The sequence below is a fragment of the Notamacropus eugenii genome, chromosome 1, assembly GCF_028372415.1.
Source record: "Notamacropus eugenii isolate mMacEug1 chromosome 1, mMacEug1.pri_v2, whole genome shotgun sequence".
Lineage (NCBI taxonomy): Eukaryota > Metazoa > Chordata > Mammalia > Diprotodontia > Macropodidae > Notamacropus > Notamacropus eugenii.
In genome coordinates this window covers 345729237-345746542 of record NC_092872.1, presented here as the reverse complement: position 1 = coordinate 345746542, position 17306 = coordinate 345729237, and the positions used below count along the sequence as shown (strand labels likewise).

General features: G+C 41.6%; 1 protein-coding gene and 1 long non-coding RNA gene across 3 annotated transcripts in view; one reads left to right on the top strand and one right to left on the bottom strand.

Annotated features, from left to right (window-relative positions):
* LOC140518162 (uncharacterized) overlaps nt 1-2641 on the bottom strand; it is a 15454-nt gene extending 12813 nt beyond the window's left edge. The window contains exon 1 of the long non-coding RNA XR_011971840.1: nt 2483-2641. This is a non-coding gene — a long non-coding RNA (uncharacterized lncRNA). The remainder of the gene's footprint in view (nt 1-2482) is intronic.
* On the top strand, nt 2030-17306 carry CLBA1 (clathrin binding box of aftiphilin containing 1). Of its 2 annotated transcripts, XM_072630037.1 has the most exons (6): nt 2030-2286; nt 2756-3463; nt 4320-4468; nt 6239-6368; nt 9543-9659; nt 15991-17306. In XM_072630037.1, exons 2-6 carry the CDS (start codon nt 2984-2986, stop codon nt 16156-16158), a joined length of 1044 nt encoding a protein of 347 aa, XP_072486138.1. In that variant the 5' UTR covers nt 2030-2286; nt 2756-2983; the 3' UTR covers nt 16159-17306. The 2 variants fall into 2 exon arrangements, with proteins under 2 accessions (XP_072486138.1, XP_072486139.1); XM_072630038.1 differs by lacking the exons at nt 2030-2286; nt 15991-17306 and adding an exon at nt 12722-15984 and having other exon boundaries at nt 2616-3463.

Sequence of the window (17306 nt, the reverse complement as noted above, 5' to 3'; positions counted from 1 at the left end):
AGTTCAGGGCACAGCTTGCTTGATGGGCCTTAGCTCTGGAAAGCAAGTTGTCTCCTTATGTCTTGACAATTCTTTTTATGTACATGTTGTCCAAAACAACTTTTTCTTTCCCCTATAAAACCTCCCCTTTTCAAATTAATTTCCCTGTTAAAATACCGTCCTCCCAGTCATCCAGGTTCACAACCTAGAAGTCTTCCTTGATATCTCATTTTCTATGACCCTCCCACCCCTATATTGCCAAAGTCTATCAATTTTACATTAACATTTGGATTCTTTCAACAGTCTACTAGTTGGTCTCCTGCCTCAATTCTCTCCCCATTCAAGTCCATACTCCATTCAGCTGTCAAAGTGATCTTCCTAAATTGAAGGTCTGACCATGTCAATCCCCTAATCAATAAGCTCCAGTAGCTTCTGACCACCTCTAAGATCAAATAGAAAATACTCTGATGTTCAAAGCTCTTCATAACCCTCCCATAACACACACTGAAAAGGATAAATGAAAAATGAGAACTCTACAGGGTCTACTAGCAGGATAAATCCTCTGTCTCTTAAAAGGCAGCATTTAACTCCATCAAAAGTAAAGTACAAGCAAAGCTTAGAAAGGTCATTGCCTCAGACAAACTGAGACCTAGAAAAGTCACCCACTGTATCCTGGACCATCATCAGTTATCTTGACTTTAGTCTTGACCCTGGATAATTCTGGAGGAGACCAGAGGCTGATAACTTTGCAAAGCTTTGCCTCACTTAAATCTAATTCACCAGCAAGTTGCGATATCACCCTTGTGATATCATTGGTCCTCTTCTATGACAAAGAAACCTGTGCTTTGATACCTCTGTTGCAAAAAACATGGGGAAGAGTATAATGTAAGAAGCATAAGAAGTAAGAGTATATTAAAAAAAAAAAAAGTAGGAGTATAAGGTAAGAAGGTTCCAGGTTATAAAATGCTTTAAAGACTAAATGGAGGATTTTATATTTGTTCCTAGAGATGGTAGGGATCCATAGAAGTTTATGATTAGAGGGATGACATGGTTAGACCTGAGCTTTAGGAAGACCAATTTGATACCTAAGCAGAAAAATGGACTGAAGAGAAGAGAGACTTGAGGCAGTGAGATCAACCAACGGTCTATTGAAAATGTACAAGCACAAAGTGATACAAGCTTGCATCAGGGTGGTGACTGTGTCAGAAGAGAGAAGGAGGAATATACAAGAAATATCAAGGAGAAATCAAGAGAACTTTGCAACACTTTGGCTGGGGGTGGGGTGGGGAGGGAGAGGGAGGATGTAAGAATGAGGAGTCAAAGATGATACCTTAGCTTCAATCCTGGTTGATTGGGAGTGCAGTGGTCTCCTCTACCCAAACAGGAAGTTGGCAAGAGAAAAGGGTTTGAGGAGTAAGATAATAATTTCAGGTCTAGACATGTTAAGTTTAAGATATATCTATTAGAAATCCAGTTTCAGAACACCGATATGCAATATTTATATGTTTTATATACCTCTATATATGCGTGTGTGTAGATACATACACACATATACATGTACATACATACACATATATGTATATATGTACTTGTGTTTATAGATAGACAAGATAGTTTCTCCTGATGGAATATAAGCTCCTTGGGGGAAGGAAATGATTAATTTATGACAGTGATTGATACCTCTTGGGTAGTTAACCACATCCATAAATTCTCTTTGTAGCAGAAAAGCCATAAGGGAGCCCGTGAGTTCGGATCTTGCCTCAGACTTTTAACAGCTGTGCGACCCTGGGCAAGTCACTGAACCTCTCATCGTGTTTCTTCGTCCGTAATAATTACGATAACAGTGCCTCCTTCACAGGGTTGCTGTGAAGCTCAAATGAGTTAAATATATGTCCTTAAAGGGCTAAGTAAATGCTGCTTCGCAGTTCAAAATGCGATCTCCCCAGAGACTGTAACAGGAGAAAAGGAAGAAGGGAGAGAGGCTGCACCAAGAAGACGTAGCCCGCATGCGCAGTCTCCTTCCCTACCCCCCGCGCCCCCTCCCCCCGATGGACTCGCTGGCGTCAGCCACCCTGACGGGGGGGCGGGGGGGCGGCGTGACGTCACCCGGAGCCTGGACAGCGCCTGTCACAGTCAGCCGGCCGGGCCGGGGAGTCCGCGGGGCGGCCGCGCTCCATCCCTGGGGCAGCGGGCTCGGGGGCCGGCCCGCTGAGCATCCATTCCAGCCCGCCCCGCCCCGGCCCGGCCCGCCCCGGCCTGGCTCTCCCCTCGGCCCGTGGACCGGGAGCGACGGCGCAGCCGACGACGGTTAGTAACGGCCGTTGAGGACCGTTGACGCGGGGGCGCGGGACCCAGGAGCCTCAGCGCCACGGGGTCTTCGGGGGTCCCCTTCTCCTCCCCCTCCCCAGGGTTTGCTTCGCCGCCGGCAGCCGGGGTCGGCAGGTCCCGGGAAAGCCAACTCCCTCCTAGACAGAACCACGGAACGTCAGCCCCTTCGTTTTACCTTTGGGGAAACTGAGGCCCTGGGGCGAGGAAAGGACTTGCCCAAGGGCACACGGGCCACCTCCGGACGAGATTCGTATTCTGGGCCTGAAGTGGTTAAGATTTCCATCTGAAAGAAAGGGCTCCCCTCTCCGCGTCCTCCGGCCTCCGCCCTTCCCCCACCCCAGGTTGCCCTCCCCTCCCCCACCCCAGGTTCCCCCCCTCCCTCCCCCGCCAGCCCTCACCCCCGTGTCTGTGTCCGCCCGCTCTAACTCCGCCGTGTGTCCTCTGCCAGCTTTGTGCCCAGCCTGGAAGCGTGCCCCCGGGCAGATCCCTGAATGGAAAGGCCGAACTCCCGGAGCTGGGCAGCGACCGAGCCGCGGCGACGGCGGCTCCTTCCTTGGAGGCAGAGGAAGAAGTGAATGGCCCCCGGGACGGGCCCCTCTCTGCGTCCTTTGGCACCAGTTGGGCTCTTGTGGGGCTTTGTTGTTTTTAATTTCCCGTGAAGATTTCCGCGCTGAAAATGCAGGACCGGCGCCCCGAGATGAGAGATCCCCGAGGACCGGAGCTTGCCCCTGGTCTCTCCGTCGATGACCTGGTGGAGGCGGTGGAAAGGGCTTCGGTCAGCGAGCCCCCCGAAGGGGACGCGGGCGCTGAGGGCCCCGGGGGCCGGGGCAGCGAGGAGGGGACGGCGAAAAGAGCCCCCGAGAGGGAGGGCAGAGCTCGGAGGGCCGCGGCCTCGGAACCCAGCCCCTCTGACGGCGCCGGCTGGGCCGCTGCAGAGCACAACAACTCCTGGGGGGACTTTGAAGGTTTCAGCGAGGCTTCGGATCTGTCCGACACGTTCAGCAGCCTGGACGTTCTGGAGCGCTGGGCAGCCCCGGGGGCCGGGCCGAGGGATCCGGACTTAAGGGGAGGTGTCCCGACCTCTCGTGACTGTCTGCAGCCCGAGAGCTTCCCGGGTGTGACGGACACTGCTGCTGCTGCTGCTTCACCTGCGAAGGTATCTGCTTCCAACTTTGTTCATGCCGGTGAATGGCACTGTTGGAGGTGTTCAAGCAGAGGCTGGGTGACTTGTCTGGGATGCCGCGGGAGAGATTCCTGTTAGAATCACTACCTGCTCTGGGCTTTTGTGATGTATCCTTCATCTACCGGCTAGTTGGTTATTGAACTTATAATTCTCCCTTTTCTTTGACAGCAATTTTGAAAATCTCTGTAGAAAAAAAAAAAGATGTTGAGATTAGGAATTTTCAATATCTCCCCCATGACCTAAGTAGTTTTAGTAGAGGAGACAACAATGACGAATTATTAAAAAAGAAAAAAGTCAAAACATGTTCACACAAGTGGACTGCTCAACTTTGTGATGACCAGCTTAGCTGGCATTTCTTTACCTTTGTCCCTTGGATTCTTTTATCCTCTTGATAATCTCTTACGTTTTTTGTTCCCAAGTTAAATTTGTTCGACCCTTCCTGCCCCTTAAACCTTCTTTCTTTTCCCTACTCTTCATCTCCATTACACCTGGTCTTTGCCGTCTTTACCCTATCCGCTGACTGACTTTAATCTCTCCTTGCATCTCCTTCTCCTCTCTTCCAATCATCCCTTCACTTTCTAATGAAAGAAAGGGAGAAAGTGTAAGATATAGTATTTTTAAGTGAGAAAGGAAACCCATTCTGTTCCCTCCACGGTGTTAAGCTGGAGAGCTTGTTGATAAAGTACTTGCTAATAACTTGGATTTTGATACTTAAACCAAAATTATACAATTTAGGAGAATAGCTGGTAGCAGAAATAATATGTGTATACCTGGCTGGTATAGTTTTTCCTAAAAACACTATGGTTTGACTTTTGATTTTATTTTTCAGGCCAGTCTCAACTATGAAGACATTTTTAAACTTGTCTTTCAAGAAGTACCAGTACAACAAATGACTGAGGATATTTGCACCTTACACCATTTTCTAGAAAAACATAATGAAGAAAATACTAGCTGCAAACCTGTAAAGAAGCAGTTTTGGTAATTAATTTAAATTAGACATTTAGTTAACTTATTCAATGGTGTTTTTGGCAATAAAAGTAGAAAAACGGAATTTATAAAAAGTTTGATATTTATTTTGGAGTATTCTCTATTTCTTATCCAGTTCAGAGAAGCAGATGATTATTTCGTTGGTGCCAGCAATAGAGGAGAAAGTTTAAATCTATAAGTCATTTCAGTTCTAAGAGATTTATTAAGCAAGGATTACCTATCCAATCCTCACATCTCCTTCTCTTCAGTAGTCTCCAATGTACAGCCCTATTATCCATTGGATTAATAGAGAACAAAGATTAACCTGCCTTTTATTTCTTCTTTTATTCTCCTGCTATTTGCTCACATTAGAAGTGCTTCAGAACAATGCAAAGGACAAAAGACACAGCAATAGGGAAGAGGAGGCCCCAAAGTCGTAGTTAAACCACAGATTATCTAGTTACAAAACCTTACTTATACACAGTAGACATTTTATAAAAATTTGCTGTTGGTTTTATTTTTATTGGTACCTAAATAATAAGGTACTGACTATATAATATATTGCTTAAAATAGAACCATCTTTTCTGTAGGCAGAACTGCTGGAAGTGAGCTAAAAATGCTTATTAGCTTACCAGAATGACTTTTATCTACTTTGTTTGCCTTTGGAGTGTTTATTTAGCTCCTGGTACTGCATCTGATGCATAAAGGCCTGTTAATGCTAAGTCACGTTGGTGAGCTCTCTAAGGTTGTAGCTTATTCCTATGCATGTTTCCATTTGGTGAGGACAAACTTTACAGATTTTCCTGGGATGAATTTGATTATATAATAACAGTAAAGCTGGATCAAGTGGTCTCAGAGAGGGCAAGTTCAGGTCAAGGCAGGTTAATTTGGCTTTTTTCCCTTTCTTTGGTTTGCTAGAACAGATTTCCCATAAACTTGCTGTAAAGCCAGATCCAAATCTTAAAGCTGTTTACCAAATGTCCTAAGGCACTTTAAATCTGATACCATTTCAGGTCAGATCCAGTCCTGACCAGAATAATAGCAACTCCTGGGTAAACAGCTAAACCTCAGGCTCAGTGTGTCCTCTCCGCAGGGAGTGGGTGAATACAAATAGGAGGAAAAACCTTGAAGTAACTTGGTAGTGGTATCATCAGGTACTCTTTCACCTTCACTTTATTCTTTTTGCACAGATAGGCAGAACTCAAGTGGGCATTTGTAACTAAATCCTGGATTGTTTCTAAAAGGGCAGCGCTAACAAGTAGTAGATGCTTTGGGGGGGGAGAGGGAATAATGGTGAAGTGATTTTCAGGAGCAACATCATGGGGAAACTATAGGCCGGTCCTTTTGTCAGTTAGTGACAAAGAGCAGAACAAATGTGGAAAATTACAGTAGCACGAAGCCTTCTGGTACCGGCACAGGGGATTTCTTTTTTAAACGCTAGCTGACCCCTAGGTGTTTCAGCAAACCAAGTAGAGCACTTCCTTCAGCAATCTAGAACTAGGATCCTGGTAAAGTGGAAAAGGATGCTGAATTTGGAGTCCTAAGATTCACATGCTGGCCCCCTGCTACTGCTACTTACAATCTGTGATCCCTTGAACAAGAGACTGGGCCTCAGTTGTGCCATTTGTAAAATGAAGGGCTTGGACTTGATGTGATTTCAAAGGTCTCTTCTAACTAAAAAAATTCCTGTGATGCTAAAATCTCTGTGTTGGGGTGTTGCTTCAGGGATTTGGTCTGAAAGCTTTCTGGATAATATTTAAGGGATTGCATTTGTTTTTCAGCTCTGAGTCCCAAAAACTCTGGAGGATTCTCCAAGATGAAGATGGCACGTCAACTTCAAAATGCCTCTGGAGTAAATCTCATTGCCAAGACAATTTCTTACTTGTTCTTGGAATAGATGCTGCTCAAAAAGTAAAGTATTTAACACACTTTTAACTAAGATAATGCCACCAACCCATCATCAGAGCCTTGTGTTGTTTCTCTGAGTGGGAGGACGGGGTTGTACTCAGACATATACCTACTTTACTATAGGTATCATTGCCACTTGTGGGGCAGAAGTTTGTCAAACTTCTGGGAGTAGGGAGACCAGGGAGTGCAGCCTGTTGTCATGGAGCAGAGTTTCTTTCTCTATGCAAAGTTAATTGGTCTGTAAGTAATCAGAGCTGCCATTTCAGCCTCATTACTACCCATTAACCACCTGGTCAGACTGGCTCAAACTCAGCTGTCCTCTTTAAACATACTTAGAGGTTTTATGTACAAGCGTTGAATTAGGAAGAACAGACTATTTCTCAAACAATTTATTTTTACAAACCTGCCTTGCTATATATAGTATTCTCAGTATTCCTGAGAAATTGTCTATTCAATTCAATAAACATTTATTAAGTGCCTACTATGTACTAAGTGCCAGGGATTTGTTGTTCAGCTGAGTCCAGCTCTACATGACCCCACAGACTTAATCTCTGGACTTTTCTTGACAAACATTCTGGAGTGGTTTGCCAGTGTATTGCCATTTTACAGATGAGGAACTGAGGCAAATAGGGGTTAAGTGATTTGCCCAGGGTGATGCAACTGGTAAGTGTAGGAAGCAGTATTTGAACGTGGTTAATCTTGACTCCAAGCCCAGTATGCTATCCATTGTGCCCCCTAGCTGCCCCTAGGTGCTGGGGATACAAATAAGAAAAAGATAATTCCTGCTCACAAAGAGCTTGCTGAGGAGACACAAAAGGAAGAGACTGGGTGGTGGAAACACCAGGGAGTAGCTGAAACCAAGCAGAGCTGTAGATGGAGAGTAGAGTGAGCCAGAAGTCCAATTTCTGCCCTCTTTAAAGGAAGACTTTAGGAGAAGTTTAATACTCCATCTTTCAGCCCTCCAAAAAGAGGAGAAAGGATGCCTGAGGGAGGTGGGCAGGTGTCTGAGTATTCCAGACTGAGTTAGCAGCATAATAATGAAATTAGAAGTGATCAGTTTATCCTGGGAGGGGGTATCTTGTCTATATAGACTATAATCAACCAGACATTAATTTTCACAGTCTAGGGAGCTCATTAATTAAGCCTTATGGTGGACAGTTTTACAGCATGCAGTCTCTTAGAGTGCAGATAACAACCTAGCCCCTTGTCCACACCCTGCCAGGTTTAATATATCTAGTCTAATGGAAAGAGCCATGACTCAGTTCCTAGTTGAGGCTCTGAGATTGACCATTTGACCATGGAAAATCATTGAATTTGTCTGTACCTTAGTTTTCTCATCTGTCCCACAGGATAATACCACTTCCACTACCTACAACAGAGGGTTATTGATACTAAAATGAAATCATAGATTTGAAAAGTTAAAAGCACCATAAAAATGAGATGTATTACCAGTCTAGCAAGTGTCGATTTTTATGTTTACTTACAGAGTTGTGCACTTATGTTTCCTCTGGTACCATCTATAAATTACCTGTTTTAAAAAAAGAAAGAGAATGTAAGAATTTCTAATTGATAACAAATGTATTATGTTTTATTGAATAAGCTAGAAAACGCTAGAGATGATTCTGCCCTTTTGCATTTAGTTGTATAACCCTTGTCAAATTATCTGAGGCTCAGTTTCTTCATCTGTAAAAAGAAATAGAAGCAGCTGCTTCACAGGATTGTTGTAAGGATCAAATGTAACAAGACGTGAAGACATGAGTTCCCAAACCAAAAAAAACCACTGCACTATGCAAATAGCTCAATATATGCAAAGATTATATATAGCTCAATATGCAAAAATGCACAATAAAAAACAGCTTATGAGAAAAGTGGAATTAGGGGCACAATTCTCAGAAACGTTGTCAGTGGCACTTTGAAAAAAGATAAGAACCAAATGAAAAATGGTAGCCCAGTTGTATACATGTTAAATGGTTAAGAAATAATACAAATACTACAATAAATGGTAGCCACAAATGCAGCTTCAAGCTGCTGCCAGGTGCACACTGGGCAGGCTGAAACTTCAGGGCTGGAGGGCTGGAGGGGTGGTGAGAACCAGCCTTCCTCTGCCCACAGCTCTCTCTGCACCAAAAGATACAAAATAAATATGGCACTTTACTTTGACAGAGACCTAAAGTTTGCTTCTGGAAGGGGCATAAGGGTTGCAGTTTGTCAGTTGTTGTAAAGTGGTGCAGTTTTCTACATTCTCACTTTCTTGAGGAAAAACTGAGAAGCAAGATCCAAAATTTGAGTTATGCTCAAAATGTTCCCTAATGTATAAATTGAGTCAGAACAAATTTAAGTTTTTAAAATACACGCTAAAATAAAACTGAGTATAATGTATGGTTTTTGCAACAATTTAGCTCTATATAAATGTCAGCTATTATAATTTACTGCAGAATAAAATGGAGTCAATCAAGGAATGTTCATCTATTCCAAGGCCCACTTTTAAAATCTCACCATCTTTTTCAGCTTTCTTAAAGTACAATTTTGAGTCTTCAGGCACATTTCATACCTAATTGTAGAAGTGCTCAGAATGTCATAATACGTGCAGATTTTCACAAACAGGATTAGTATTTATCACCACTAGTTTTTTTTACCTTAAAATCTTATCCATAGGTTTTTCTTCTTTGTAAAGAAGGCATAGCACATAGAAGGCACAGAGTAAATGTGCATTAAATGATTGATTGAATATTTATGATTTTTTATAAGATTAGCCTTTTATTAGGAAACTTAAGAGATGCTTCAAAAGAACAGAAGAGAAATTGGTTCATTTCTCAGTGCCCCAGGACTGGCACATAATACTTATTTAATAAGTGTTTGTTGATTGCTGATGAGAGACAGCATAGAATTGTAGATAGAGTAGTCAACTTGAAGTCAGGAAAGACCTGGTTCAAATCTCACCTTGAATACTTACTCTGTGACCCTGTGCAAGTCACTTAAACTTTCTGAACCTCAGCTTCCTTTTCTCTAAAATGGGATTGTTAATAACACATACCTCAAAGAGTTTTGAGGTTCAAATGAGATGACTATAAAGCACTTTGTGAACCTTAAAGTGTTATGTGTCTACTATATTATTAATAAAGCAGACATACAATTCAAGTTACTGATTAGCTACTTGATTACTTTTTATTTTCTTAGGATCTTTCAGGAGGTAAGAATCATGTTCTAGAAGATTCTAACCTGAAAGAGACTGAAGAGTTAACAGAAGTAAATGGCTTTAATCTTAATAATTGCAAAGCACTAATTCAAACCAAGGTAAGAATCATAGAATTATTAAGCTTCTGAGCTGAAAAGGACTTTAATAGTCATGTATTCCAATTTGAAACAAGAATTCCTGCTACAATATCTTCAACTAGTAGTCATCCAGCCTCCGTGTAAATTTTCGGTACCTTGAAATTCATCATCTGACAGACCATTCCATTGTGGAACAGCTTTGATTTTTACAAGGGTCTTTCTTGGGGCAGTGATTTCCTCACTATGAATATTTCTTTGACACAAATCAATGTCCTTCCATGTGCTTTCATCCTGTGCAATACTTGTCCATGTTATCTCATGTCCTTCATAAAGCCTTTTTCATGTGGCATACTGTCCTTTTGTTATTTTTAGGTTTTCAAGGGCAGAACCCATAACTAGAATGGGATAATCAAGGTTTTTGACTCAGGGCCTCAAAATGGGATAGAGGCTCTTTCCCACTTACTGTTCCTAGTGCCTTGAGGTTTACTGTAGGCCTTTGCAGTGCCACAGGGGTCCCATCTTTTTCCTAGAGCCTTCCTTCTTCTGTGATAAACCTCTCCTACTGCCATGCTCCCAACCTGCTACCTTCCAACATGCCACCACTTCCTCCCTAGGGGTGCCTGCTGCAAATGCACCATAAAGGTGAACCAGAACTCCCCCGAACCACAATTCACCACCCAAAGAGAATCTCACTTTTCCAAAACTGACCTCTGGCTGCCCCCTCCTCCCAGGAATTTCCCAACAGCACTATATCCAGCTAGGGTATACTGTTTTCTGTGCATCCTCTGTCACCACTTTTTCTTCTTTCCCAGGAAGAATTGCACCATGAGATTCCACCCCTCTCCTTGGACTCATCTTCTTCCCCTCCTCCCAAAAACTGACCATTATGACTGTAGGACTTCACCAAGGGCTTCTCCTCCCCTTCTGCCTCACTTCAGGGCAGCCTGTTCACTGCACCTTTTCCATCACCCTTAATCCACACCGAATTTACTCCTGAACATTAATTCCTAGTTATGATTCTGCTCTGAGGATATCAATATGCCACTTGAGCTGCCCATCTGTTGTCTATCAGTCTTACCATGTGATCCACCACCTTTTCTAGCCATAGGTATCCTCAGTACTGTATAGTGTCTTTTACACAATTCTTTCTCACAAAGAAGCTATTCTGGGAATTCACTGTCTCTACAGTCAGTTCATCAACTGACAAGAAAATGGCCAAAGTGAAAAACCAAATTTGAAGAAAGGATTAATGTGAGAAGGTATTGTGAGAAGATATTTATGATTAGCAGTTCTAACCCAGCCTGTTTAAGTCATTGACTTGGTAAATGGACAAAATTAAAATTTTGTCATTGCTTCTCAGGGAAGTTTAGCCAATGTAAAATAGTCATCACAGTGAGGAGGCAAGAAGAACCCCACACTACCTCAGGCAGCAAATAGTTAATTCTCATGCCAAGCAGAGACACATGGTGGCTAAGGGCAGTAATACCAATTTCTTCCTTGAGCTGATATATCTTCTGATAACCTCTTCCCCATTAGTCCTGGAGGAGCAAACTTAATCTCCTTCCCCCATCATGACTTCCCCCAGCTGCCCCCAGATCCCCTTCCACCACTGCTACTCTGTTCAGGTAGTTTTTCCTGGCACTCAACTTTCATCCTGTGTTTATATTAGACTGTTAACAGCACATTTTTAAGGAGAAAGATAATATAAATATTCAAATATCACATCAGAATAAGGTAATTAGAAATATAGTTCAAATAAATTACTCATTTCTCAAATCAGAATGCCTTTGTAGAATTATAGAACTAGAAAGAAATGAGGTTATCTGGTCTAGCACCTTGCATTTAGGCAAATTAATGCCCAGACTATCCAAGACAGATGACTGTTGTTTTCCTACTTAAAGGCATATCAGCATAGGAAATACATTGTTCCATTATCCAGTCAACTGAATATTAAGGATTCTTCTATACAATTAAAAAAGAAAATATCTCATCTCAGACTGAGTGACACATAATTTTTTCTGAATTAACCTTTAATTAGAATTCCCAAGGCCTGTCCTGGTGTTGAATGCCATAAGGTCTACTGGCCCAAACAAGAATAAATTTGCATCCTCTATTCTCTGGATAGAGCTTGTTGGTCCTAATTTCTAAACTTCTGATCTCAGTTTTATTCTAAGAAAATGAAAGAAGCCTCTTGAAGCAAGAGTGGAGGGACTTTTATCAATACAATTATACTACTTAAACTACATAAATTAAAATACTTAAATAACTCCCACTTCTCCACTCCTCCCCCACCCTGAGGAAAAAAATATATATTTTTTAAGAACAGGGTTGTCATTACCTTGAAATCCTCAGAATCAAAGAAGATACCTCAAGGAAATGTATATCATTTATTCTACGTTTATATAATACCTGTTTATTTAGTGTTTGGGTACTTCACAGTATTTTTCTTTGAATCATTGTGAAGCTCTGAGAGTGCATTTTAATCGTTAAGCTAAAGAAAATATAAAATTGACCCTGGCAGAGCTTAGGCAAATCCTTATGCGTTTATAATTATAATGCTGAGGTTTCATCACACATCGCCTTCCATAACACCTCTTCTAGTGGTTTCCCTGAAACTGGCCAGATTTGACTAGGGAATGGTACTACTACTAATAATATAACTCATGCTCTGAAATTTATAAGCACTTTCCTCATAACAACCCTGTAAGATAGGTAGTAGTATTGGGAGTGATGTTAGCCTGACTTTGCAGATGAGGAAGAGTCTGAGAAATGAAGGGGCTTGCCCAAGGTCACATGACTAGGAAATTCTGGAGCTGATTTTCTAACCCATATATCCATCTTCCAAGCCTCCTTCCACTATATCAAATTCCTTAGCTCTCCCAGGAACCCTGAGTATAGAATCAGGTGCTCTAGCTTCAAATCTCACTCTGTGACTGTGCACAAGCTAGTTGCCTTCTCAAGGCCTTTTCTTGGTCTACAAAATGAGGGTGATACATTCTCTGATGGTACTTTCCAAATCTAATTCCTGTGATACTGATGCTTTATTTGCTCCATTTTGCCCTTTTGTCTGTGTTTCATGGAAGAGTGAACCCTGAGCATTTACATCCCACTACACACCGTAAGTTTTTGCAATTCTATTCATGGCAACAGTCTGCATTGCTTGGCTACAAAAATGTAATAAAAGGAACCGCTTTACCTTTAGCTGTAAATTGGCTGCGCCCTATTGACCATGAATGAGGCTTTCCTGATTACTGATAGGTATAGGTGGTGTTATACATTCTGTTTATGCCAGCTGGATTGCCAGTGACTACCAAAGCCCACTGTGCCCTTTTTCCACCTGCTAAGCTCATGACTCTGATCTTTTATACATTACTTTTTTCTCTCATGGTAGCATGGCCTTGAAGTCCACCTGAATTGCCTAATTGTTGCTTCTTTATGCTCTGCCAGACTCAGTTCAACCTCCTCCCTCATGTAACTGTTACTTCTCTCTAATGCCTACCCCTTCCCTAAACCCCCAATATCAGTAACAGCCAAGACAGATTATGCTTACTAGTACTGTAAGGGAAACCTGTAAACCCCTTCTTTCTGGCACTGAAGGGTAGAAGTAAGAGCAGTGGAGGAGTAGGGAAGAAGGAAGGATTTTACCTCAGTATAAAGACAAATATCCTAACAGCTATCTGATAGTATAGTTCGCCTACTTTTGAAATAATGAGTTTCCCATCACTGAAAATATTCAGGAACAAAATGGATGACCATTTGTGAGAATCTTGCCTTGGGCAGGAGATCTGACTATAGGATCTGTACTGTCTCATCTCGTATACTACCCAAAATAGGTGCTATTCCAAACTTTCTCTTATCTCTTCAACCCTGCACCTTCTCCCCTCACCCCCCACCACAAATACACACTATAAAACCTCTTTCTCCTGTGAGAAACTAGGTGTGAGCCAAAGACTTGATCTCCTACTTGACTAAGAAAATCAAGGCAGTCTGTGAATACACTCTACTCTCACCTCCTGTGCTTCTGTCTTTTAAAAAAGAAGTGGTCCTTGCCAAAGCCAACCCTTCTACTTATGCCTTTGATCCTGTTTCTCCAGGAGCTTACACTTTTTGATCATTCCCTTTTTCTCTCTCATCTTCAATCTTTCTTGATGTTAGGGTTTATGCTCTGCCCCTTATAAACATGTCTAGGTATCTGCAAACTCTTTTAAAAAAAACTTTCATTAAACCCCTTCAAAATATCATCTTCTATCTCTTTTCCCTTTCACAGGCAAATTTCTTTTTAAAAAAAGTGTTGGTAACCTTCACTTGCTCACTTTCCACTCACTCAACACATCCAGGCTTCTAACCCAGTCACTTGAGAAAATTTGCTGTCTCCAAGGTTATCAACAATCTATTAACTTTTAAAAACAATGGCCTTTTCTAACTCCTTATCTTATTTGGCCTCTCTTCAGCTTTTGACACTGATAGTTTTCCCTTCCACTTAGATAATTTATCCTCCCTTTGCTTCAGTGGCACTACCTTCTCACCACTCCTTCTCCTTTGTTGGAACATCATTTTATCACCTAAACAGAGGTGTTCCCAGGTTAGATCCTCTGTCTCTCTTCTTGATTTTGTCTACTCCCATGGTTTCATTTGTCATCTTAAACAGATAATTTTCAAATCTAAACGTCCCACTTCTATGTATCCTAAACTGTGAACTACATGCTAGACAATTTCTAACTGAATATCTCATTGTCATCTCAAATTCACCATATCCAAACAGAACACACTCACACCCTTCCTTCAGGCTTCCCTGTTCAAGGACACCATCATTCCAATCATTCAGGTTCAGAATCTCAATCATCCTTTTCACTCTTTCCTCTTCCCCACATTTCCATATCTAATCACTTGCCTTATTAATTCTTGCAAATTCTGCATTTCTCACAACCGTCCCTTTCTTCTCACCTACACAGTCAGTACCCTAGTTTGAGAACTTACTGCCTAAGACTATTATAGTTACCTTCTCAATGTGTTTTCTGCTTCCTCTCCCTCCCCTCTGCAGTCCATCCTCCTTAAAACAGCCAAAGTAATTGGTAAGGTACTAGTCATTTCCCTATAGGATAAAATTCCTACCTGGCATTTAAAGTGTTCCAAAGTCTTAACTCTGCCCTTATCTCACATCTCTCCTCATCCAGCCAAACTACCTATGAACTTTTACCTAAATTCAGCATTCTCTTCTATGACTTGGCCTCAAGGTAGCCTGTTGCTCATGCCTGAAATGCATGGCATCTGATTCAGAAGCAGATAAGTTACTTGGCATGGCAGACTGATGAATACCAGTCACAGGCTCCATACAGGCCACTGTGTTTAGAAATAAGATTCTCAGTCCTTTGGCTTTCTAGCTGGCAGATTTTATTGCAGCTGCCTGGGAAGATTTTCCTCCACAGTTGTTAACCCTCCACCTTCTTTACCTTTCACTTACCAACTTCCCTTTCCATCTCCACTCTTCCTTCTCCTTGAGTCTTTGCCCTTCTTTTCCTGTAGCTCAAGTCCTTCTCCAGTTTAAGTCATTCTCCTTTTCCTTCTTATTGAGCTAGAGTTCTGCAACTCAGATTATTCTTACTCTTCTCCATTCCTCTCAAATTTAATCTCTGGAATTCTTCATAGTTACTTCTCTTCTTCAGCTGGAGTCTTTCTCTTTCCCTTCACTTAACCCCTAAGTAAACGAAGTTTAATGAGGAAGCGGAAATGAATTAAGTGACTTTAAAAGGCAAGATTGGCAGTGCCATTCATGATGAGTGGATTTCCTGAGGTGGCAGAGAGTGATTCACCTTGAAAAGTCCCAGAAGAAAGTAGAGCCCTTAGAACAGTTCTTTGCAGCTCAAGTAATAGATTGGTTAAATAAATCAGTTTTCCACAGTCTGCCTTCCAGAGCCTCAGCCTAGCAATGATTAGTGGCATCAAGACCTGGAGTCCAGGTGGGAAGAGTAGGACATAGGGAAAAAGATTCAATCCTTTTTATTTGTAAGTTTTTAAGGAAGTAAAGACTTTTGGTTAATTATGTTGGCCACTGATTGTAAAATACTGCCTCAAAAAAGATTATCTAGTCCAACCTCTTCCTATTCTTCCCTCCTTCCCCACCCCACTCCCTGCCTCCACCAGCTTTCAAGGGGAAAACTATCTCTAAGGGAGAATAGGAGTCTAGCACTATCAGGGAAAAAGCAAAACAAAAACCTTACTCAGGCCTCAGTAGACATGCCCTGCATGATGTTAACTTGACAGATGTTGATCAGCACTGTAATTTTGAATCCTTGTCTCTAACTTCCTTTATTTTGCTCTGAAATTAATTACCCTTCCTTTCCTCCATTTTTAGCTCTCTGGATCCTCAGCTCCCCGACATAGCAGCCTGTTTATGTACAACTTGTTTTTGAAGAAGACTCCTTCCAGTGGAAATATGCAATACATAACAATTCCAAGAAAGAAAAAACTTTTTACTGCCCGGAATCTAAAAATGAAATTTTTTAATAGTGATGTTTGCTAAAAGAAAAATACTTTTTATCTTTAAGGAAAATCTTACATTTTGCTACTGATTTGGTACTGGAAACTGGAAATCATAGACATCTTTGAGGTGATAAACTAGAAATTCTCAGCTGTATTTTCCTATGGCTACCAGTTTGCAAATGAATTAGTCATGGGTAAAAATCAAGACTTTTCTTTGACGAGCTTGCTCTCCGTTTTTAAATGTACTATTTTCTGGCCATCCCCAATTTGCCACTAGCAAATGAAGGCTTCTTCTACAAACTTTGCTTTAATTTTCTAGTCAAATAAATACCCAGGCAAAGCCTTGAAAAGGAATGCACTGCCAATTTAAAGCTTAGGGATGCCATATATTTCTTTAACAAAGTTGCCGGACCCCTGCTCTCAGGTAGCTATTGGAGATGCAGGCTTTGGTAGCCTGCTTCTGGAACTCCTTCTGTGGTAACAGCATGACGTTAAAGATCACAGATGGCTGAGGGAAAAAAACCAGCTCTTCTTCCAATGGCTCCCCAATGTCTTAACTCATTTGTTGACCTTTTGTTGATGACTAGTAGAACTGAGCATTCTTAGGAAAGATTCCAGCTGTGACTAGATGTCCCAAAATGTGAATATTTTTGGTGTCAACCTGTTTTGCATAGTTATTTTCTTTATTTTCAGGTGACATACTGTGGCTAAGCCAGGATAATGTCCCTGTGGAGATGTCTGCTTAAATGCTATGATGCTTGTTTGGAATATGTTAAAATACTGTACATAGTAGGTTTAAAATATGTTCTAACTAAAAGATGAGGGAAAACCTAAAGGTATCTCCCCAAAGTATCTTAATCATAACTTAAGCTGTTTTTCCCTAAAATATTTGTTTTTAAGGGTCTTTCTGGAGACACCTCAATCTTCTGTGTAGACATAAAACTCAGTGCTGCGTGTTGTGCACTAAACCTGGGATAACTTGACATTTTCCTATGTAACTGCTGACCTTGACAAAGCAGCACTCATGGGCAACAGTTTTATTCCATTTTACACTTCGTTTTATGGAACATCCAAATGAAAACTTTCTCCATGTCTCCACTGAAAAATCACCCCTGTTAAAAATGGCAAGAGCCAACAAATTCACCCTGACTTTTGTAACATTTTATCAAATAAAGTTCCCTGAATAGA